The sequence below is a fragment of the Vicugna pacos genome, chromosome 32 (genome assembly GCF_048564905.1).
Source record: "Vicugna pacos chromosome 32, VicPac4, whole genome shotgun sequence".
Classification (NCBI taxonomy): Eukaryota; Metazoa; Chordata; class Mammalia; order Artiodactyla; family Camelidae; genus Vicugna; species Vicugna pacos.
In genome coordinates, this window is record NC_133018.1 from 22,693,244 (window position 1) to 22,717,796 (window position 24,553).

The window sequence follows — 24,553 nt, forward strand, 5'->3', positions numbered from 1 at the left end:
AAATCAAAGAGCTGTGTCAGGGACAGGGGTCTCTACTGCGACCTTCCATCAGCTCCTGACCCAGGAGACGTCACACCTTCTAGGTGGCAGCTCGGGGATCTGCGTGACCGCCACACGGAAACGCCAAGCAGACGGTGACCGGGGACAGGCCAGGCAGGAAGTAGCTGCTGGGTCCCAAACTGGAGGTGCGCTTTATAGTAAAGTTATACCCAAAAAATACAGCAACGAACAAAGAACAGTTTATTAACAAAATTAGATCCCTGCATACACGTAAACCAACGCCACCCAAGTCGGTGACCGTCGACAGCTGGCGTCACGTTTCACACGTCCGGTCATCCTTAACGCCACCCGTGCCGCTCAGGTTTCCCTTCCACCCCCCACGGTCTCTGATCTCAGCGGCAAACTAGCAAAAGCGTACACGAGGGCTGACCCGCGAGGTTAAAACACGCGGTAAGTTACTCTGCAGACTGCGGTGGGAGCCGCGCTCCTTAATGTTCCTTAACGAGGGAGCATGTTAAGGAAACGACAAAAAAGCAACGTCAGTGGTTTAGACAAGTATTGTTTGAAGCAGCAGGTGAACTGCACTCTACCGGCCCACACCAAGGAGCCGGGCGCTGGCAGGGCTTGCGGCCATCAGGGCGGCTCTCCCACGGAACCCCTGCAGCACCTGTCCACACTCTTAAATTTCTTAGCAAGTCCCCCTGTTCCGCGATATAAATAGACGTTTATTCATCAAAAAGAAGAAGAAAGCGAGACCACGCTTCATGGGAAGGAGATGAAACATGTTTACAATTCAGGGTGTCGCGTCCCAAGGCCCCGGGACCCGAGTCAGCGGGTGATCGGCGGGGAGGGAGCCGCCGCGGGGCGAGCAGGGCTCTTCAGAGCTGAGGCTGCGTCTGCGTTTCTGCTCCAGGAAGGCGTAGGGTGACAGGAGACACTCCACGGAAGGCACTTACCTAGGTCACCGGCTGGAAGGAAAGACACCAATCTAGTACCATGCAAGTCTTAGCAGGGAGCCCGCCACGGCGGGGACGTCACCTCGCCGCTCCCCAGCGCCCCCGCCGACGGGCCTGACGTCCGGCGGACCCGGGGGGCGCGGGGCGTCAGGCCCTCCTGGGGGCCGGTGTGCCGCCGGCTCTGGCCCGCTGCTGGTCGTACTTCACGGAGACGATGAGGAAGAGCAGGAGGGTGGCTCCCTGAACGGCGGCCAACAGGAAGAAGTAGTAGTTCAGGTGGCAGCCGTTGATGTTGCCTGGGGGCAAGAGATGGTGTCAGCTGCGCTCGGGGTCGGAAGAGGTTTGACTTACTGAACTCTGGGTCCTGCTAAGGTCAGGGTGACTTTTAACTGAGGTTATTAAAAAAAAAAAAAGAAAAAGAATCCTATTTCTGATTCAAAACACACAAGCACTTTGTTTTCAAAGCCACCGTGAAGTCAGCTGCATCTCGACCCGGGCCCTGGGCCGGGTCCTCAAACTCCATGACCTCTCCTGTGAAAGGACGCGGCTCCCAAGTCGCCCCGGGGAGGGCGTGGCCGCCAGGGAGAGGCCCAGTCAGCCTTTTTCATGTGAGAATCTTCCCCCCAGAAGGCCGGGGGGAGGGGGGAAGTCACCCGACTGAGCTCCTGCCCCAGAAGCAAAGGTGGGACAGTGTGGCCAGTCTCCTCTCGGGCCGTTCCCCCGCCACGCTCTCAGAGAACCTCCCAGGCCTCTTCCCAGACAGCAGGTAACTGCACACAGACACGGTAACCTCTGGGTCTTCCACATGTGATAAGACAGACCCTCAGGTCCCGTGTCCACCAAACACACGCACAGGAACATTCCAGCCGCCTTATTCGTGACGGCCTCCAACTGGAGCCCCACGAACACACCACCATCCACAGCACACCCAGCAAAGGCACCGTGACTTCCTCGCACAGTGGAGGCTCCGCAGAAGTGATGACGAAGCGGTCACCGGGACGACGCAGGAGCGCCAGGTGGGAGAGGGCAGCAGAGGGCAGGGCCGCCAGGAGCCAGCACTGCCAGACATCGGAACAGAGGGGTGGGGGTCACTGAGAGGCCCCGAGGAAGCCCTCCCGGCGGTCTGCGGCTGGACCACTTAGAAGCACGAGGAGCAGTGCCCCCTACAGTAGGGACTGAGCCCCCGATCTAAACCCCGACGACAGGCAGGCCCACGGGGGGGGGGGGCGGGGAGAGGAGGAGGCAATGGGGGAGCCTCCAGGGCCCTTTCCTCCAGCCACAGCCCCGGAGCTGGACAGGAAGTCACCCCCCAAGTCACCAGCCAGCCCTGCGGCCTCCCTGAAGGCGCGGCCACGGTGACCTAGGGGTGGGGGCGGTGCTGGAAGAAGCAGGGATGGCGGGGAGGCAGGTGGACTCCGGAAAGACACCTGCTGCTCTTCCCACAGCAGCAAGAATTATTCTGGGGGGGGGGGTGTCACATGGTATCATTTTCTCCCCAAATCCACCACTGGACAGCCACCCGTAGTGTGCCTCCACGCTACCGCCTGCACCCCCCCCCCCAGGACACGGGGCAGTGGACACAAGGGACTCAGCCTCCCGTCACTGGTGTGGGGCCAGGAGACCCGGCCGTGCGCTCCCAGGGGAGGCGGCCGCTTCAGAACCCACCGCACAGCGTCTCCCTCTCGCGGAAGTGCCCGCGCCCAGGCCCAGCATGTGCGTGCCAGCGCACATGCACTCGCCCCGGAGACAAGCCTCACACAGACGTCCCCGATTACCCGGCAGAAGCAGAGGACGAATGACAGGGAAGCTATGTGGTGTCAGCTTAGTAACGAGGGGGAAGAATGACAAAGCTCAACCAAACCTTCACGATACACTGAAAAGCAGAACAGAAAACAGAGAACCCACATCTTAAGAACCACAGAGGTCTGGCCTTTGTAACAAGCCTGTCTTTAAAGAAGTCTCTCCCAGACAAAAATTCATCAGGTTTTCAAGGGGATTTATAACCTAAAAGCAGCTAAGTGCCAGGACAGCAAATGCCACACGACCATACAAGGAATCCCAATATGGGGGTTTTCACGAGTAAAACATAAAACAAAGAAGAAATCCCCGTCCCCTGGGTCTGATTAAAGGCGATCAGGAATCCAGAAACAGCAAGACCCTCACCAAGACGCCACCTGCTGGAATCAGCTGTAAAGCCCCAGTATGACCGATCAGGAGCACTACTTGTTTATAAACAGGTAACTTATTATACACCTCTGTTCTTTTCAATAGCTGAGAATTAAAAGGTACTGCCTGAAGAAAAGAAACAGAATATGGAACCACGGTCAATGAAGGGAAATCGGTGAGAGATTTCATTCACCTCCTAAGAACAGCGCTAGACGTGGGCGGGAGGAGGGCACAGCTCAGCGGCAGAGCGTGTGCCTAGCATGCACGAGGTCCTGGGCGCCATCCCCAGTCCTTCCATCAAAAAAAAAACCTTAGTGCCAGACAGGAAGGTGGAGGAGGCCTCCGTGAACCACGCGCTCCGCAGGAACTGCGCGGGGCGGGGGCGGGGGCGGAGGCCCACCCGGGCCGGGGCCCAGCGCCCCCAGGACGGCCAGTGCCCGGGCGAGGCGGGGCCGGGGCCTTACCGAAGTCCGTGTGGCTGCTCATCCAGCCGATGGCCTTGAGGGACACGAGCGCCAGCAGCCCGGAGCCCACGAACGAGCCGACGCCGGAGAAGAAGAAGAACAAGCCCATGACGGCGCTCTGCATGGCCCTGGGGGCGGCCGCGTACGCGAACTCCAGGCCTGCGGGGAGGGGGGGCCGGCGTCGGAGGGGAGCCCGGCGCGCACGTGTGCGCGGAGCCCCCTCGCCACACCTGCCCCAGAACTCCACGGGCCTTAAGTCGATGCCCGGCTCACAGCCGACGGCAGCCCTGCCTTGTCTTGCTCCTTCTGGAGAAAAGGGGCTGAAGAAGCAAGCTTCCCGCGTTCTCCACGGACGGGGGTTAAAACGAGGCCCAAGTGGGGAGATCCACCTGCGACTTGCATCTCAGAGGCGGTGTCGTTTAGAACAGCCTCGACAGGGGCGTGTGTAAGCTCAGTTACGGCCGTTACATTAAGCAGGCTGCAGGCGTGCACCTGCTCCAGGTGCAGGGCGCCCCGTCGGACCCGTCGGCCGGCTGGTGAGGGGCGGAGGGTGGGGGGGCGTCACTAACTCACCCCCACCCTGCGGCGCCCGCGAACAGGCCTGCGCAGAGCTGGCCCGGCCCGCGGCAGCGCGGCTCCTCCGCACGGGAAAGAGGCCTGTGTGCGCGCGTTTTGGAGATAAATCCGGAGGAAGAGGCCGAGCGCCCGGCGGGGCGGATCCCCGAGGCAGGGCCCCCGTGGAAGCGCCAGCCGGGAGCCGCCCCCCGCGGGGCTCTTCCTTCCTCCCCCGGGGGCCTCCGCGGCGGCAGGCGACTGTCGCGGGGGTGCTCCTGTCTGCACGCCGGGAAGGGAGCGCCCTTCCGGCCGAGGTGTCCCATCTCCTCCCCGGGCGCGTTCGGAGACGCCGCCGCCCGCCCGCTCCCCCGGGGCCCTCCGGCCGCCCGCGCCCTGCGGGGGCGGAGCCTCACCCGCGATGCTGGCGAATATCTCGCTGACGCCGATCAGCACGTACTGGGGGAGCTGCCACCAGATGGGCAGGTCGGCCGCATAGTAAACCACGTTCCCGATGGTCTGGTTGATGGTCTTCTCCTTAACGAGGTCCAGCCTTTTGCTTTCCAAAATCCCTAGAGTTCAGAAGTAGGTCAGTGGAGCCGTCATTGACACTTGCCGTGAAACCAGGTGGCAAGACGCGCGGTACAAGGCGTCGGCCGGCCGCTCTGAGAAGTGCACGGAAGGACGCTGACGCCCAGCGCCAGCTCCCCCAGAGCCCCCACCGAAGGGTATCCCGCTTTCGGCTCCCTGAGCAGGCGTCTGAACAGCAGGCCCCACACGCACGTGTCATGGGGCCTCTGCGGTGCCCGTAAGACCCGTGTTCTCCCGCTTAACGCAACCCTCAGACGCCCGGACCGCTCACCTCAACTCCTTCTGTTTCTTCTCAGAGAAGGAGTAGGGGAAAGCTAGCCATGCTGTTTACTTCCCAGAAGGTAACACGTTTTGAGATGTTTCCCCCTTTGTGGTAACAGATTTAGGCTGACGCACTGACTCGCTGTCCTCACTGTCACAGCTGCCACTGCTCATTGTAACACTAGCTTCCTTGTACGGGCGGCTTACCCTCAGCAGCACGGTGCAGTGGTCCCCCACCTGCGGGGGGCACGTTCCAAGGCCCGCAGTGGGTGCCTGAAACGAGGTCAGTGCCGCACACTATTACACCAGGTCCCCCCGCACACGAGCCCATGGGAACATTCACTCCGTAAACCAGGCACAGTGAGTTACTAACAGCAGTAACTAACAGTGGAACAGAACAATCACAGTATTATACAGCACCCAATAGGAGGCATGTGAACGTGGTCTCTCTCTCTGGATGTCTTATGTACCGCAGGTGTTTTTGAACTGCGGCTGACCGGGGAGGGGGGGGGGTCACTGAAGCCACGGAGAGCAAAACCAAGGATAAGGCGAGTACTGTAAACTGGACTTTGCAAACCAACTTCTGCTCTCAGCAGCACCAAGACCTCACTGGACAGTCAGTCCTCTGTCACGGAGGAGAGAAAGGCGTGGGAAAATAAGAGGAAAGAGCTACTCTTTACAAAACAAAAAATAAGCCGATCAAAATAAAGTTTAAAGCAGCAATCTGTAGGACCCAGTTCTCAGGGTACAGATGTCACTAAGTTTTGCTTTTAAAGACGTCTAATTGCAAATGAAATAACGGGCCCTCGCACCTCCCACCACAGGGCCACTTCCCGTGGGTGGCGCATGTGGTCCTCGGGAAAGACCTAAGTCGTTCATCTTCACAGTGAGTGCAACACCGTCATCTGCTGGAGACGCAGCGGGAACCTGAGACACACAAGCCCCTCGGTCCTCAGCAGAGCTGCAGACGGAACAACGCGGCTTTGCTTGGAGCGAGGGTTGCAAACCAGAGACCCAAGGGCAATCACTTCTCGGCCGTTTGGATAAGGTCAAGTGCAGCCTCCCGGGCAGACCCAGGTCCTGAACTTCAGGACCTTCATGCTGCTTTGGAGAGTCCAGACAGGACCCGTGCCTTCGGTCACCAGGCCCCGCCCAGACCAGCGTACCTGTGACCCTGGGCAGCACCGGGGCTGAGGGCTCCTGTTACAGGGACCCCAACTGACACAGCTGACAGCAGACAGCAACGACCCCGCCCAGGCAGCGCCCCACAAAAGGTTTGAGAAAAGTAGTATCAGCCAAAAAGGAAGCCTAAAATCCAGATGCGGGTATCAGGAAGCCACACTCTCTCCTGGCTCCTCACTAACACACAGACAGAAACACTGACGTCGTGAAATGAAAACAAATTCTCTGAAATTACTCTTGGATCAAACCCCCAGTTTCAATATTCTTAGGGGGAAAAAAACCAAGCCACCACAACAAATCAAAACACACGAGCCCCCAGCACAGCAGCAGTAACAGGAGACAGACTCACACACCGCACGGTTCTCACCACCGAACGCGGAGGAACAGACAGAAAATGAAGCATTTAACTCAAGAAAGGAGGAAAGAAAAATCTCAAGACAAACCCAAGGTAGTAGAAATTAGTTTCTTACTCTTCAGGTAGAAAACATAGAAACAATCACATGATACATTCAAGAGACACATCCATGGAAAAGTTACAAAGTACACACAATTTGCACAAGCCTAATTTTAAAAACAAGAGCACACAAACTCAGGAAACCAGAAATGAGGAAGGAAACAAACAGATTTATTTGAAAGACTATTTTTATCTCTAACCATTTTTCTAAAACTCAGTAAATGATTTACTAGGGACATAAAAAAAATTAAAAGCTTAAGTGATTTAAGAGAAAACAGAACGTGTAAGAAATTGAGGAAAAGGTGATGACACCGTGTAACCCTGACACCAAGCCAAACACGCCCACCGCGGACAGGCGTGCGGGCATGCTGACAATATGGCTGCAGGTTTTAATCGCACCGTAAACTCAGCCCTTTGAGTATGTGTGTGTGTGTGTGTGTGTGTACGTAGTGCGTGTACATATGTGTGTGTATATGTGTGTTTGTGTATGTGTGTGTGTGTGTATGTGTGTGTGTGTGGAAGGGGGGACGGCTCATCTGCAGTTGGGGCATTTTTTCCTCCCTCTGTGTAACAAGCACAGCTTCTATGATATGCTTTTATGGTCTTTCTTTTTTTTTAATTAAAATTTTTTTTCTTGGGTTTTTTTTTGGGGGGGCAGGGTATAACTAGGTTGATTGATTGATTGATTTTTGGAGGAGGTCCTGGGGACTGAACCCCGGACCTCGTGCTTGCTAAGCACGTGCTCTACCACTTGAGCTGTGCCCTCCCCGACTTTTATGGTCTTCTTCACTTAGTTTTTCTTAATCAGGCTCAAATCAGGTTTCTTTCCAATCAAAGTTTCGGTGTGCTATAATAATTTCACTTTCAATTATAATACTTCAAGCCTCATTAATGTTCTGGTTAAATAATATTCACCAGAGCTGGCAATGAAGCTGCATGGAACACCTGGCACTGTTTGCATCAGATTTCATGAACTGTGCCTCAGTCAAGTTACACGACATTCAAATTCTGGACCAGTGACAGTTAACGTCAGTGCCTGGTCAGTCGGCAAAGCAAGCCTTTTTAAGATACCAGCATAGCGGGCGTTGTCCACTTCCAAGTCGCCGATTCGGATGCTGAAGTTAAGTGGCCACGGCCACCGCAATGCAAAGCTCCTGGGGGGCCAGCGGCCACCTGAAGGCTGTCTGCCTCTGCCCGGCTCTGGAAGGGAGCCGCCCTGTATGGCCAGCTCTTTTAAAAGGCAGCACTGCCTGCCTGATGGGCCACCCCCAGTCACCCGTCGTTTCCTGCACAAACAGCACAGAAACCACCGGAACAACCCTGTGGATCTCAGGGCAGCCCGCAGGAGCGAGTCAGCCCTTAAAGAAACAGAAAGAGGAGCTGGCTTTATTAAAGGAATCCAAATCCAGAGTCTGCTAGAAAATGCCCGGGAAACTAAGGGCCTCCCCTTCCCCAGGGGAGAACGAGGACTCCCTTCCTGGAGTGCGACCGGCGCGGCCGGGGTACCGAGGGGGCTCCCCACTCCAGGAACAGAGCAGGCGCTCGGGGAGGCAAGACAGACAGACAGACGGCCGGACACCACCTCCAGCACAGCTACTCTGCCCGTCACTGTTGCTGCATCTCCAAACCTGCGATCAGAGTGTTGTTTGCTCCGGCTGACTCCCCACCGCCCCCTTGGGGGCCGCAGGACTGAAGAGGAAGGGAATTACACAGAAAGCACCAGCGAGAGCTGCTTTCAGCCACGACCTCCTTTAATTTCCTATTTGATCAAGAGGAAACGTAACTGTCTTCTAAGATGTCCTGCGTCTGGAATACAGATTTCTCAAGCCTTGAGACTCGTTTCTTTTAATCTATTAAGTGCTGTATCAGTGTGCTCGCGCTGGTGACGGCAGATGCGGGCTGCTGGGAAGCGCTGCTGGAGAATATTAAATTCCATCTCCGCAGTGCTCAACAGTCAACTCCTCGTAACAGAGATGGTTTATAGGTGATTCAGGAGCATCAGCTCTTTGTGTCTTGTCATTCCTAACCTATTTTGCGGCTCGATAATTTTCAAGTACTAACGAAGGAGTAACTCCAAAGCAAGCGAGACAGTCAGCGACACCTCAGCTTTCTTGGCACAAGACATTTCAGCTTATGCTTCAGAATCTGGGACTTGCGAAAACAGAATGTAGCGCCCCCCAGAGGACAGCTCCCCTCAGCGGTGCTGGAATACTGAGGCACTGGTTCTTAACCTCTTTCTTTTTTTCTGGGGGATGGAAGCTGGTCACAAACTTGTATTTGACTTAAAAGAAAAAAAAACCCCAAACCAAAAAAACCCAAAAAGCCTTTCTCCCCAGGAAAATGCACATGAAATTTTACATAAAAATGCAAAGGGTCTGGGGCGTAGGAAGCCGATTAATGGACCTGACATTAAGAATTACAGCTTTGAGGATTATGTGACACCTTTAATTTACAAAAATTCATCTATCCAGCAATCCACAGTCGTCTAAAATCTACGTCAGTAGGAGACAACAGGCCTCCTCTGATTCAACCCAAAAGTCACTTTCCACAGTACTTCACTGGTTAGAGCTCTTTTAAAACAAAAGACAAATCTCTGGGGAAAAAATCTTAAACTTCATATCACAAAAAACCAGAAAATGAACACCACTCAGGTTTAAAACAACCCGTACGTGTTCTCTGTTAGAGCGCACACACTCTGGGTGGCGCATGGCATGTCAACCGAGCCGCCGCGCCCGCTCAGGCAGAAAGGGCCTCTTACCTGCGGCGAAGGCCGAGCACATCACAAAGAACATCCCGACCGCGATCCTCTTCAGGGACGAGGGCAGCAGGCCGTGCCGCCTCAGCACGGGGTCCACCACTTTGTCTTTGAGGGGGATCAACAGCAGGATGAGCACGGCGTCGAACATGGTCAGCCAGGCCGCCGGAAACTGGAATTGTAAATCGCGTGAGGCATGGGCTGACTTTCCCGCGGTCACTTACTCGACGGCTAACGTCTACACCCGGAAAAGCTTATTTCAAGAACCTCCTGGGAAAAAAGTCTGTCTGGAGACACTGGAACCGAGAAAAGACTCTGATTTCTATGGGGATTTGCACTTGGGTTTCTGTGCTTTATTGGGGAGAAAAAAGAATCAGGAGAAATACTAATTACTGTTTAACTGCCAGTTCTCTACTGAATCTAGTAAATGACGTGACTGGCGGAAAACAGCGTCTGGAAGAAGGAAACATTCCTCTCATCAGGAGCGCGTTCAGTGCGTGCTGAGCGCGGTCATTCAGGGCACCTCTGGCGGGGGGCGGGGAATCACCCGGCCTGGAACCCCCAGCGGCAGTTTGCAGACCACCGCGCTGCTCTCACCGTATGATGGGCGGTTGCAATACTGGGAATTTCTGGAATCTTCAAATGAAGACTCTGTAAAACGTACGTTGTCTGCATCTGGGTGTAAAAAGCAGTGTCATTACATGTGGGCCGTCACACACACACCTGAGCGGGTCGCCCCTCCCCCGGGCTACATCCAGACGAGGCTCGCAAGGGTCAGGGGGGTGGAAAACAGACAGGTCAGTGGCTCGGTCATCATAAAAGTCGCCTGCGGACCAACTCGGAAAAAGAAATAAGAAGTCATCCCAGTGAGAAGCCAAGTCAAAGGGGGCGGGGGGGGGCTGGGAAAAACATCCCCACTCTTGGCCTCTTTCTGGAAAAGGTCTCAAAGCATTTATATCGGCAAAAATGAGTCTGTAATTAAAAAGAAGACTCCAGGATCCTTGACACTCATGGCGGAGAAGGCAGGGAGCCCTGCGCACCGCGGAGACGGCTGAAGGAGTGCCGGGCGGCATTCCCGGGGAGGGGGACACGGACCCTGCTGGCGGCACTCACTTGGAAATACACTGTCCAGTAAGGTATCAGAGCCAAGAAAACAGGGACAGTCTTGACAAGAGCTTTCATGTCTTCCACTTTGTCTTCCGGGAAGGGCCCTCCTCGAGACATCTTACATGAATCAAACAGACTGTGTTTAGAAGATTGCTGAAAGACTCCAATGCCTTCACTTGGGGAGATAAAATCAAGGAATTAGTTTTCTTCCACCCCTCCCCCAGAAACCAATTATCTGGTAACAAATTCAGTTTGGAGTCGGAAACTGTACCGAATTTGCCTAAACGTCATTCCAATGCCTCCTAACTGCACCCACCAAACACAGCCCCCGAGGCTCCTGAACGCGGCCGGAGGTACTGAGACAGCTGCCCAGGACCTTCCGGTCAGAGTGTGACGGCAGCCACCACCATTCTTCCACGAGGCTGGAAGACATGTGACCACCGATCATGCCTGAAAGGTGGGAGGCCTTGTCCCCGCCCCGCTGATTGGGGACAGCCTGCAGCTTCATCTGAAGCTGGTGACGATGACATCAGCTCCATCACTGGGGTGTTATTTGAAAAAAAAATACTGTGCCGTATTGATTTGTCTGGATTTTCAGTTAGGTAATTTATAACGTCGAGACTGGACGCCCAACGTTGACCCTGTTACAAAACTGTGCGGGTTTAGTGCCCTGCTGTCCCAGGGGTGAGACGGCGGGAGGCGCTGCGCCAGCAGGGAAGGCTACCGGCTCTCAGATTAGGGGACCTGGGCAGCATCACCCGGGGGCAGTCAGCCCTGACCACAGCCCTCCCAGGCACCAGGACACCTGGCCTGGCCCCCGGCACGGAGGAGGAAGTCAGGGCACAGAGAGGGTAAGGAACGTGCTCCTGGTCACAGAGCCCGAGAGCTGGGGCAGGTCCTGACCCTAGATGGTCCTGAGGCCCTGACCACTGCAGGACGCCACCTGCCCCGCTGCTCCACCACGGGCATCCTCCCGCACTCAGGGCCGCTGGTCACGGTGCGGAACCCGGGCCTCCCGTCCCCACTCGCTTTACCCTGGGCCACTTTCACTACTTGTAAAATGAACAGGTCCTACGGGGTGACTCCAAGGCCTTTTCTAGCCCAGAACACTCTAGCAGAGAAACATGCTCTTGGCTCTTACAGGTAAAATAGAAAAAAAAGTTCTCACTGCACACCAATCTCTAAAACCCCAAATCCCGGGAGATAATTAATTACCACTGAGAATTCTTCCCGTTCTGGGACTTGGATACGAATGGTGGTCGTCTGCTTTCTGGTTTGTAAAGTCCTGTCCCATCTTACTGAGCTACCACTACTGCAAACCATTTTTGTCTTTTAACACTGACATTTTAAATCTGAACTTTCAGAGTACGGAAAACCAAAAAACTGAAAACTGTAACAATATTTTAGCCAAATTTTGGACAGAGAACTAAATTCAATTCTACACACATTTACTGAGCACCGACTGTTTGCCTAGTTCTGTTCTAACTGGGTGCTGAGGATACAGAAATAAGTTAAAAAAAAAAGATTCATGTTCTGTCCCTACGCAGCTAGTCTGGAAAGTGAGGAAAATAATCAGAAAAACACTCCAGGCGAAAACCTAAATTCCAAAGACAACACTCATGCTTCCGTTTGAAAACACTCCGAGCTTCCCGTTTCTTTTTCCCTTTGGCCAGAAACGTAACCGTAAAGCTCCTGTGCACCTAGTACCGCTCCTCTCCGTGACGCACGTCCTCAAACCACCCGTGTTTCTCTAAATACAACCAAATGTCAAATCACAACTTCGTTTCACACACAGAACCTTGCACAAGGGTACCCGGCTATATTACTTACATGTCATATCATTACAATGTTTTCAGAAACTGCTAAGTGAACACGCACCTGTAACTCGGTCTAGTTCACACACATTATTAGTGAATTAGTCTGCAACAGACAAGGGTCCAGCACGGAGCCACAGTCACAGACGACGAGGCACAAGACGAGGACCCAGGAGGCGGCCGCGCTCCCCCAGGGCCCGCCCACGGGGGCCGCGTGCACACGCGTGTGCTTCTCCCGGGAGAACGGGCCCTCGGCCCCCAGATTCTCAGCTCAGAGAGGGCTCAGAACTGTTTCCACTCACTCTGATGAACTGAACAGATGGTGTGCAGATTTCACATCTAAAATCAGCATTACACCATCTTCAAAGCACAGACCCACCTAGACCAGAAAGGAACCGGGGTCGGGCCAGGAGATCAGAGCCAGGAGCGAGGCAGGGCCCGCGCGGCGCCGTGCCGTGCTTCCTCCCCTAAGCTGCGGGAGCCGGCCTTCCGCCCAGGCACCCTTGTCAGCCAGGACCCTCCACCGGGCTCTGACCAGCTCGCGGAGGCCTCGTGAGGGTCCTACAGGAGGAGACTCCTTCCGCTGTGCAAAAAGGAAAAGGCCTCACAAGGTCACGCACCTGCCCGAGGTCACAGAGCCCCAGCGTGTGCGTGAGGAGAGCACGGCTGGAGAATTCTCGAGACCACCAGCTCTTCCGCGAGTTAGTCCTTCTGTAATAGGGCCAAAGACTTCCAAAAACAAACCTTAAGGGAAACCAGACTCCTAAGTCCAAATCGTCCTCACCGCTCCACCTGTGCCCGAGAATGCCAGTGTCCACAAAGCAGTGGTGCGCCCCTGCAGAAACACCCGCCGGGTGCCACCCACGGACACACACAAAGCACGGTGCACTTTGCTAATGGGCATTCAGTCTACAGGATAAACACGTAGGATCTGAAACCCTGCTTCGGCCCAATCAGAATGAGGCCCTGGCCCAGCACTCGTGCTTGCTACAGAGGCAACGAGGCTCCAGTCTCTAAAAATTCCATAGTGTGGTCCCACCACGTGCAGCTCTGAATGAGGAAGTCTGAAAGCCACGCCGACCCCTGGAATTCCAGGTCACCAGGCTGGTGAGGAGCTGTGCTGGAATTCCACACGGGGACAGCTGCAGAAACCAGACACGGTCAGCCTGGGGCACAGGGGCAGGGCCGTGAAGCTATTTGGGGACAGCTTCAAATCGACCACGTGGGAGGAACACGAGACCTTCACCATGGCTCCAAGGACATAAATGTGGCACCTGCAGATGAGCCGCGAGGGGGCAGGTCTGGAGCTGGCGTGCAGGACGTTCCTGCAACGGGTGCTGTCCCCACTGTGGCCGAGCAGGCGGCTTCCAGCCCAGGGACTGACCGGCCCCCTCAGTGCCTGCCTTGATCGCAGCATTCCCTGAGAGGCTCAACTCCAAACGGTCCCTGGGACCTTCCTGGGGTGACGGATGAGCCCCGTATCCTGACTGCACCGTGGCTGCATGGCGGAATGAACCTGCCGCAATTCCCAGAACCGAACAGCTAAACGGGGTGGGTTTACTGCACATAACTGGTACTTCAACACGTGACAAGAAAATCCCGAGGTCTCTTTGTGAGCTAAGACCTGGACTTTCCCTGATTCATCTGCGTCCAGGGGGACCGACCGTCGGTCACAGTTTGCCCAGGACTCTGGGACTCCCAGCGGTAAAACCTCAGCTCGTGGGCACTCGGCGCTAAAGCTGGTAAGTCCCCTGCTGCCTGCGTCTCAGACCTCTGCAGTCAGTCCCCTGTCAGAGCGCAGCCAGGGCGAGCACTGGAGGACGGGCCCAGGCGGACTGCTCAGCCGCTGACCCGAGGCGAGAGGCCGCGGCCTGCTGCTTAAGGAGCACAGAGAGGGGCCACAAAGTAACCACCAGCTCGGTTTTCCACTCAAATGAACGGCAAAGCTTTTTACGGTGAAAAGCGAAACGTGCGGAGTACCATCCTGTCTCCTCGACGCGCCCCACGAGCCTATGTATCACCTTCCCACACCAGGCAGCCGGGAGTTCCCCTCCCCGCCAGCAGCGAGGGGCAGGTCAGGCGCAGGTCAGAGACACGCAGGGGCGGGCCTGCGGGCCCGTCTGCAGGACGGAGGGGCAGCACCACCCTCGCCTCCGGGGCCCAGCCGAGGCCACGGGCCGGGCTGGCTGACCTCAGCCCAGCGGCCCCCCACCGCCCCTGCCCAGTAAGCACAGGACAGAGGGTGACGGCTGAGCCTCGAGAAACAGCCCGGGCCGTGAGCAGGCCGGCGCGCTCACCCGCTGGGCCGCCGGGCCCTGGGCCACCGCTGCAGGCGGCACGAGTACGCCAGGACCTTGGCCACGTCGGTGAAGGCGCTGCCGTCGGGGGGCCTGCTGACGAAGGAGGTCTGGCCGCAGAGGAAGACCACGAACGCCACGCCGATGCAGACGGTGGGGATGATGTAGCCGGTGACGAAGCTCACGTTCTGCTGGATGTAGGCGATGCCGCCCAGCGAGACGATGGCTCCCAGGTTGATGCTCCAGTAAAACCAGTTGAAAAACCTCCTCGTGGCCTCTGGACCTCGATCTTTAACCTAAAATGACAAGAGGAAAGAGACTTAAAAACCTGTGATAATCTTCAAGGACAAAAAACACATGCGATGCTTTAATTTATCACTATATATACAGATACTGCTGGTGCCCTCACTGCCTTCAGAAGTGCAGCGTAATCAGAATGGTGTTTAACGATACATCCTGCCAAAAAAAAAATGTATCTTACGCGTTTAATTACTACAGATTCTGAGGAGTCCTTCTCTTAACTGCACTTACATCCAATAAATCCTTGAGTTTCTCAAAGTATCGCCCGCGGACCTCTTGCTTCGGAAACGCCTGGAATGTTCCTTAAAAATGCATATTCGCGGGACCCACACTCCAGGCCTGCCCACTCCCCATCTCTGGGGTCAAACAACTTTCCAGGGCACTTGTGCTGACAGCCACACAGCTTCACGCCTTGATAAATCTGGTGCAAAGAGAAAATTACAGACCAAAGCTAAAACCACATGCTGTCTTTAGACCAGGAAGGCTATCAGTGGAATCAGCAGAAACTCTGATAAGGACCGAGATTCCTGAAAGGCTAAAAAAAATCACTGATTTCCTGAACTCAGACAAACAGAAGCACCAGGTAACGAGTGATTCTCGGTGTAGCCCCTCCCCAAGACTTTCTCAGTCGGAGCCCATCCTGTTGGTGACAGTCCATGTGGGGTGGGCACCCCTTAACCTCCCTCCCTGAAGATGGATTTTCTGGCCACGTGGACACCAGCATGAGCTGTGCATTGGCCTGAGTCATTTCTGGCCAGTTTCATCTCATAAAATTTCTACACGGACTTGCAAGCTAAAGGCTGCTGCGGCATTGGGTACAAGGACAGCGGGCTGCCGCTTGACTGGAAAGTTCTGTTGCCTCACCCTTAAGTTACAGGTTACAGAAAGGTTAGACAAGTTCTGTTGCAGAAACAGATCTGCATTCTGATCCACAGAGCAATCTCCTCTTCTAAGTAACAAAGGAGGTTTTCCATGGGGGCCTGAACAACCAATTCCGATGCACAAACCACCCTCCGCATCTTTTTAGCAGTCATGTTACATGATAGGACATTTTAACCTCTATTTTTTAAGGTTAAAGTATAGAGCAAAATCACGTGCCCTTCCAAAAATTTTTACTCCAAAATGATTAAACATGGTAACTGCGATGTCAAGAAATACGCTTGAATTATCTGGTAACCACCATCTCAAACTGAAAATCTGAGTTTTAAATAAACTGCATTCTCAGCAGGATGTTAAACTTGACTCCCACCCACATCAGGACTGAACCAAAGTCCTAGATCAAATGCTGGCCTGCCTGCTAAATAAATGATCTGTGTGGAGAAGGGCCTTTGATCTCTAAGACTGATGGCTCTTCACGAGGACACAACATGTTCAGATGTTACTAAAAGGGACTCAAAAGGTTCATGCTGTCCTGGACGCAGACCAGAGGGAAGAAAAAAGTGTAAGCAGGGAACCGGTTACAGAGAAAATATAATTAAAGATATAAAGACAAGTATTTAGGGTGGGGGGGAGTAAGCTTAAAGGGGAAGAAGGCCAGTAAACGTGACACTTAAAAAGAATGCAGACAATTTATGTCTGAACTGAAAGAGCTCGCAGCGGGCCCATCCTCCCCAGCGGCACCGCACGGTGTGAACTGTGGAAACCTGGCGGGCCGCTTCCTCAAACTTCCCAGCGTAATTCACCAAACTCGCTTTAGAACCTGAAGACTCCTCCCAAGGCCCCAAATAACCACGTAACTAACAGTCATTTTTTGGAACAAGTGGGAAGCTGGCTCCTATACGCGGCACATCACACGCCTCCCCCGGTGCCCGGGACCGGCCGGCCAGCAGCCTTCACTTCATATTAGTCACAGTACTTGACCCTCTGTCCGCGGCCCCACGCCCCACCCTCCCCGGGGTAAACAAGAGTGTCTTGTGACGGGTCCAAAGGCACCACCGCTGTTAATTCAGAGAAGCACAGATAAAAGAACAGAATTCTGCGAAGTGAGTCACACAGTTGGCAGATTCGGAAATATTCCTTTCAACGCACAACAGTGCAACATTTTTTCCCTCTAGAAAAAAAGAAGTATCTTTGTTCTCTGTCTGTAACTAAGTTCTTCTTTCAGTTCGCCATTTCAAACACAGGATCCACGCACTAAGAATGACATGACCTCTGCGAAAGCGTAAGCCCTGGGGGAGAAGATGGGGCTACAGTGATTTACATCAAAACGCATCACCCTTGGAATCTCGAGCGCCTTCTCAGAGCTGCACAGCCTGACCCCACTCATCTCTCACTCAGGATGTTTCCCGGAGGCACCATATTGCAGACAATGGCGGCATGAGTGAGGGAGACGCACAAAAGTACACTAAAAAACCAGATTTCCTCACGCTGAGAAGGGCCAGGAGATGCCAAAGAGACAGGCTGGCAGGCTTCGTGCCTGGTCTCCGGGCTTGGAGCCACACCACTGCACCCGGCAGCAGGGACCTCGCGGTCGGCCTCCAAAGTCCCTTCGAGGACCAGCCAGCCCCTGGCACAGAGCAAGCACCCTGGCTTAAGGGTACTGTCATTTCCCTTCTAAATGTATTTTTCACTAAAATAAACTTCATACCAACAAAGCTACCCTTCTGTACAACTCAGTGGTCCCCTAGTCTATTCACAGACATGCAACCTCCACCATCCAGTCCCACATTTTCATCACACCAACAGGAAACCCATGCCCTTTACTGTCCCTTCTCTGTCCCCATCTCCTGACCCCTGGCAACCACGCATCTTCCTCTGGCCTTTAATGCACCTGTCTATTCCGGACATTCCATATAAATGGAATTAGAGAACGTGGTGTTCCGTGCCTGGCGTCTTTCAATCAGTGGGGATGTTTCCAAGATCCATCCGCACTGTGGCAGGCACTTGAGTCCTTCTCACTGAAGGACACTCCACGACATGGACAGACCACAGCTGCTCTGTCCACGGTGCAGACACCTCAACTTCTCATGTTAAACAAACTTAAAGGTAAAATAAAGTTGAAAGAATAGTAAAACATATACTTCTCTACCCTTCATTTACACCCCTACTCCTGTTTTTCTATATGTGTGTGTATGTATACATACATATACATATTATGACACACTTTTAGGTTTAACTATTTAAAAATAAGTTGCACACATTTTACCCCAAAGATTTCATCATGAATCTCCTAAAAATAAGGCTGTTCATCTACATGACCACAGACCCCATCACACCTAAAAAAATTAACATCATTGCAATTTTACCTAACATGTGGTCTGTAACCAAATTATTCCCACTTTCTCAAGAAACGGTTTTTTGAAAATCTGGGCTCCAGTCATGAAGCACATGATGCGTTTGGTTGTCAAGTCTCTCTGATGTCCTTGAATCTGGAGTGGTCCTCCTTTTTCCATGAAGGTGACCTGTTAGAAGAGATTAGGCCAGCTCTCTTGCAGAAAAGGACATTCCTTTTTAATGTCCACATTTAATTACTTATCAGAAGAGTGCAAATTATGTCATGCATTCTAGAAAACCTCTTCAGGACCACTCAGTTCTTTTAAGGAATATTAAATTACTCTCCTATTGACTACTGGACAGTACTAGCTTTTAAGCCAGACTTCCTGGGTCCAGACCCAGCTCCCCTACTCACTTCCTGTGGTCCTGAGCAGGTCAAATTCTCTAAGCCTCTGTTTATTATAAAACAGGGACAATTACGGGGTAGAAATTGTTGGGAAGCTTAGATAACACAGTGCTGGAAAAGCACTCAGGGTGGTGAGGGGCATCGACCAAACACTCAGGGCACTTCAGTCCTGTGGCTGAGTTTTTCAAAGACGGAGAACTGTGCTCCCAGTGCTGTGCCTTCAGGGTTGGCCCGTGAGCTGATGGCATCCCAAAGCCAAAGCCACCATCACAGGATGCCTTTAAGAAATTAGAATTAAGAAACACTAAGAAATTAGATCCAGATTAACACCCTGGCTTGACCACCCACCACCAACAAAAGGAATAATTTCTTTTTGCACCTCCATTTCCTCGTTTAAAAAAATGGGTATAAGATTCACATGAGGTTCAGATGAGTTCAACTATACGAAGCACATTCCCCAGTGCGGAGAAGGAAACTGAGAATCCAGGACATTGGGCAACTATTATTTCCTACATCATTATAAGGTGTTGCCTTACACAGGTATGATTCAAGTTCAAAGGCCAGGCTCTTCCATCCTGGCTCCATCACAAACCAGCTCTGTAACTTTGGCCAAATGAGTGAACCTCTCAAGCCTCTGTTTCCTCATCTGTAAAATGGGCACAGGAACGGCAGAGGTGTCATGTGGACTGACAAAGTAGTGAGCACGGGCTGATGCATGTAAGCCCTCACTGAATGCCTGCAATCACATAGCTATTCTAGCACAAAAACCTACGAGTTACCTTCCCTATTGCTCACCTAAAACCCGCCAGCAATTCCTGCCCCCTCTACCTCCATGACTTATTCTAAATTCACTCACTTCACTGCATGGCCACTGCCTCCATCCTGGTCCAAATCTCTATAATCTCTCACCTGGCCTGTGTAACTGATTCCTACCTGATATGTCTGCTGTTAGCACTTCCCACACAACCAACTTAGTTTCCATGAGATGTCCACACCTTTTTCTGTGAAGGGGCAGGGTGTACTTATTTTAAATTTTGGGTGACATTCAATCTGTCACAACTACTCAGTTCTGCTACCGTACTGTAAAAGCAGCCACATCATAGCCGATGTGATCAGGAACACGCAGGGCGGGGTTCCAATGAAGTTTTTATGGGTACTGGAATTTGCTTTACCTAATTTCTTCTCTCTTTTTTCTTATCATTTAAAAAATATTCTTCTCACTTTTTTCTTATCATTCTTCTCACTTTTTTCTTATCACTTAAAAACCTACCACCAGTCCTTCTTCTCACTTTTTTCTTATCATTTAAAAACCTACCACCAGTCCTATTCTTAGCCTGTGGGCCCGCCAAAAACAGGAAGTAGACCAGATTTGGCTCGCAGGACACACCTGCCAGGCCCCCGCGCTACAGAGGCTGAAATTTTAGAAACATAAATTAGATCACATTGCCATTACCCCGGCTGCTCACAACCCATAAAGGCTTCTTACTGTATTCAAAACAGACCTCAGACTCTTTACCAAGCCTCCCATCACGGAGCCCCTGCCTGCCACCTCTTCCCACTTCCTCTTTTCTGTTTGAAATGTACTCGTCACTCAACCTTCTGTAAGTTTAGCGTGTCCAGTACATGCTGACCCGACATATTTCTGTGTTATGCACTGCAACACGCTGCCACTGCAGCCGCTACAGCAACGAGACTAGGGTGTCCCCTCTCTCGCGGGGCCCCCGGGCCTTTGCACTTGCGGATGCCCAGTCCGGAAGCTCCCTTGCTGTGTTTCCAGGTCTCAACTCCGAAGGCCCCTCCGTAGGACTGAGGTCCCGTCTTTGCAGCCGCCCCCGCCAGGGCCCACCGCAAGCTGGCCCCTGTCGCTTCGGGGCTGCGGAGGCTGCCAGCGACCCCGCCCCCTCGCGGCCCTCACCTGGTCCGCGCCGAAGGGCGTGATGTTGGCCTTGACCGCGCCCACGCCCAGGCCCACGAGCGCGAGCGCGGACAGCGCGGCGGGCGCGCAGTAGCGCTCGGGCGCGTCCGGGCAGGGCGGCGCCGAGCAGTTGCCGACGCGCGTGGGGCGCGGGGCCCCGCAGAGCGCGGTGCGCGTGGCGGGCGCGGCCAGCAGCGGGAAGGCCAGCATGCCCAACAGGTAGAGCGCCAGGCTGAGCAGGATGGCGCGCGCCCGGCCGAGCCGCGCGTCGGCCAGCCAGCCGCCGAACGGCGACACCAGGTAGGTGAGGCCCATGAAGAGCAGCAGCGCCTGGCTGGCCTGCGCCCCCTCCCAGCCGAAGCGCGTGCCGTTGAGGAACAGCACCAGGTTGGCCGTGACGCCGTAGAAGGCGGCGCGCTCCAGCAGCTCCGTCAGCAGCACGGCCGCGCACGCCGCGCGCCGGCCCGCGAACGCCGCCCGCCGCGCGCCCAGCAGCGGCGCCCGCTCGCCGCCCGCGCTCGCCATGCGCCCGCCGCGCGCCGCTCCGCTGGGATCTGCGGGGTTCTGCCGCCGCCGCCGCCCTTCTCGCGAGACTGCACTCGCCCTGCCGGCCGCGTGGGCCCGCCTCCCGAGCGTCCCCATTGGGCGGGCCCGCCCCCATGCCCGCCAAGGACTTCCGGTTCCGCCCCGGAAGCTTGTCGGGCGGTGGGCTCGCTTCCAGCCGGGGCGGTGGGCTCGCTTCCAGCCGCGGCGGTGCGCCAGGGCCGGGGTGTGGCCGCAGAAAATATTTTGAAAGCGAAATCGGAGCCGGGCACTGAGCCCGGCTTCCTCCGCGCCGCGGCCTCTGCGGGCCCCTCGGCTGGTGGGCTCGGGCCGGCCGCTGGTCCTGCCCCGGCCCCTGGCCTTCCTGCCGCGGACCGGGGCTCTCCGTCCGCTGACTCTGCGAGCCGAGCGCTCCTCGTGGGGGCTCCTGTGCACCGAGGATGCTCCGGGGCATCCCTGACCTCCTGTCGCCGCTGGATCCCGGCCCGCCCCGCTCCCCATGATGGCAGCCGCAGCCGTCTCCAAATAGCCCCCGGGAGCCAGGTCGCCCGCGCTGAGAACCGCGGCCCGAGAACGAGACGAGCTCGGCGCCCGTTTCCGCGTCAGGGGCCGGCGTCCTGTTTGCCTTCAGCCCTCAACTCGAGTGCTGACTCCTTGTGAGCGTTTCTTCACCAGCCCGTCTGGAGGGGATCCTCGCCCATCCCGCTGTTCTGTTTCGGTTTCTCCACAGTGTCCGCCACGTTTTTTTGTTTGTTTGTTCCTTTGTCCCCACCACGTCCGTGGTCCCCACAGTTATGAGCTCCATGATCTCACGGAGCTGGTTGTGTGTTTCGGTCCTCACCACGCCCCCTCCCTGCACCTGCACCGGTGCGTGGCACGTGGTGGCGTGGAAGAGTGCCCCCCAGAAACGACGTGGCTTCGGAAGTTTGGGACCCGGGGCTTCTTCCCGATCCTTAACTGCAGCCAAAACGCGGAGGAAGCAGTTACCTAGGAAGTGGGATTGCCGGGGTAAGTAGTCCTTCCTAAAAGTCTCGAAGTAGCACGTATTAACTTTTTAATTTATCTAAGTGTGTGACACCTTGACCGGCGCCTAGCGGGGTGCTGGGCTACTCCAGGCAGTAGATGAATATTTAATGAGAGAAGAACTGGATGCCAAAGTAGGACTTGCCCCGCCCCCTCCATTAGGGCTCTCCTCTGCAGCTGTCAGCTCAAATGTCACTTTCCTGATCTTCCCACGTAAGAGCATGTCCCCTTTCTGTATGTTGTTAGAGCACACTGTACTTTTTAATACCGGTTACAGTTTATAGATATTAATTTTGTGAAACTCTTTAGTAGCTGTCTTCAAAGCGAGGAGGGCTGAGATTTTGTTTGGTTTGCTCACAGCTGTATTCCTAAAATCTAGCACAGCGCCTGCCAACAATAGTTATGTGCGGAATTAACTGAATAAATGAATAACTGAATATTTGTTGAATTGTAAACAGTGCCGGAGGAACATCTTACATTCACCTTTTTTTTTTTTTTTTTGAGACTCCTGTGATGTTCTACAGCGGATAATCCGTATCCACATTTCACCAGGGGAAAAAACAGAGCCCTTCAGGTTTCCTGTCCAGGACCTCACATCTAGTAAGCTTTGGAAATCAGACCTGAGTAAAAGGCTCATAACTGATTCCTAGTCCAGAGCTTGCCCCGCACTCCAGCTGTCAAAAACCTACGAGTGTTTGTCGTACCTAAGAGTATTTGTCGTAAGACTGATGAGATGATACACTCAGGCAAAGGGCGGAATAACATTAGCATTAACCATGGAATGAAAATAAAGCCATTGAATGCCTTGTTACCATATGATGACTTAGTGCTGAAGTTCAGCCCAAATCAGATAGGCCATTTCGGATGACAGCAAACTAACCATACTGGATGGTCTCATTTAAGAAGTATATGGGTGGGGGAAGGTGTAGCTCAGTGGTAGAGCGTGTGCTTAGCATGCACAAGGTCCTGGGTTCAAGCCCCAGTACTGCCCCCCAATAAATAAATAAATAAACAATCCTAATTACCTTAAAACTTAAAAAATAAAGAAGTATAAAGCCAGGTGAAATGGGGGATGAGGGTGGGAGGAAGGCAGTTACACAGCTCAGGATGTCTTCCCAGGACACTTGAGCACTTGTGTTTGGTCACACCGCCATCTTTGACACCCGGAGGTGGCAAAACAAATCCAGCAGGCTGAAGTGTTTTTGTTTGGTTGTGGTGCTTAAAAGGAGCCGGGACCACATGTTGCAGGATCCCGTGTGTGTGTGTGTGTGTGTGTGTGTGTGTGTGTGTGTGTGTGTGTGTGTGTGTGTGTGTGTGAGAGAGAGAGAGAGAGAGAGAGAGAGAGAGAGAGAGAGAGAGAGAGAGAGAGAGAGAGAGAGAGAGAGAGAGAGAGAGAGAGATGTCCAGAAGAGGCATCTCTGTAGAGACAGAGTGCAGGCTGGTGGTGGCTGCCAGGTGCTGGGGGGATGGGAAGATGGGAGTGACCGCTAAAGGTGTGGCACTTCTTTTTGTGGTGATGCAAATATTCTAAAATTGGGGTGATTGTCGCACGTGTCTGTGATACACTAAAAACCTTTGAATGGTACACTTTAAATGGATGAACTGAGGAGTAGTATGTGAATTCCTTCTCAATAAAGCCGTTACCAAAAAACAAAAAAGGTGAGCTAATAGTTAAAAATCAGGAGGTTTCACAGGTAAATTTGGATGCCCTGCTGCTCTTGAAAAAAGAGGCCAGCCCTGGTAACACTGGGACTTGTGGCTGCCGGTTACATTCCTGAGCACCTCCCTGCCCCCGCCAGAACCTCCCTGCCCTCTCTGGTATTTGTGCCTTGGGAGCCCGGAACCAGCCACCTTGCTGGAGAGACCAGGTGTTGGGGGGGAGTCTGAAAAGGCATGGAGAGGGGGTCCTGGCGCCCTCGCCTCCCAGCCAACCTGCCAGCTGGAGGGAAACGCACAAGTAACCACCAGCACGACCAGCAGGAGGAACTGCCCGGCTGAGCCTCAGCCCCCACGGCAGGTCCTGAGCAAATGGAATAGTTGTTATTTTAAACCACTCAGCCCTGGGGAGCCGTGTTAGGCAGCATCAGAGGGTGAAAACGCAGCTGCCTCCCCCCATGGCCATGATCTGCTGATGCCAGGTGGCCGCCCCTGCCTTGAGATGGGGCTCCACTGTCTGGCGTCCACAAATCCTCTCTCCTCTCTGTGGTCTGACTTCTCTTGCAGTGGAGAAGTTCCTCCCTAGACCCGCACTGCCCAATGCTGTGGCCAGCAGCCACTGTGGCTGCTTGAACTTCAACTAGTTCAAACTTAATCAAATGAGACGTTCTGTTCCTCAGTCACAACAGCCGCATTTCAAGTGCCGAATAGCCCCAGGTGACTGGTGGCCACCATGCCAGACGGCGGAGTAGACCTCACTCCGCCGTTGCCCGAGGTTCTGTCAGACAGCCAACCCGGCTCTCTGTTAACGTGCAGTGGGCACGCTTGGTTCTTTAGCCTCCGCACGCACACTTTCTCCTTCCAAACAATCCTGACCCCTCCTCCTGGAGCTCCGGAG

At 54.1% G+C, this 24,553-nt stretch overlaps 1 protein-coding gene and 1 long non-coding RNA gene across 3 annotated transcripts; one reads left to right on the forward strand and one right to left on the reverse strand.

Annotated features, from left to right (window-relative positions):
* Window positions 1–217: 217 nt before the first annotated feature.
* On the reverse strand, window positions 218–21,040 carry SLC15A4 (solute carrier family 15 member 4). Of its 2 annotated transcripts, none has more exons than XM_072953570.1 (8): window positions 20,434–21,040; window positions 14,656–14,895; window positions 10,495–10,605; window positions 9,979–10,056; window positions 9,385–9,553; window positions 4,555–4,710; window positions 3,587–3,745; window positions 218–1,252 (listed from the first exon to the last, which is right to left on the reverse strand). In XM_072953570.1, the coding sequence occupies exons 1-8, from the start codon at window positions 20,956–20,958 to the stop codon at window positions 1,104–1,106; spliced, it is 1,587 nt and encodes a 528-aa protein (XP_072809671.1). In that variant the 5' UTR covers window positions 20,959–21,040; the 3' UTR covers window positions 218–1,103. The 2 variants fall into 2 exon arrangements, with proteins under 2 accessions (XP_072809671.1, XP_072809670.1); XM_072953569.1 differs by having other exon boundaries at window positions 10,495–10,663; window positions 14,600–14,895.
* Window positions 21,041–21,090: 50 nt separating this feature from the next.
* On the forward strand, window positions 21,091–22,815 carry LOC116276599 (uncharacterized). Its single transcript, XR_004186089.2, has 2 exons — window positions 21,091–21,984; window positions 22,504–22,815. It is a non-coding gene; the product is annotated as an uncharacterized lncRNA (long non-coding RNA).
* Window positions 22,816–24,553: the final 1,738 nt, after the last annotated feature.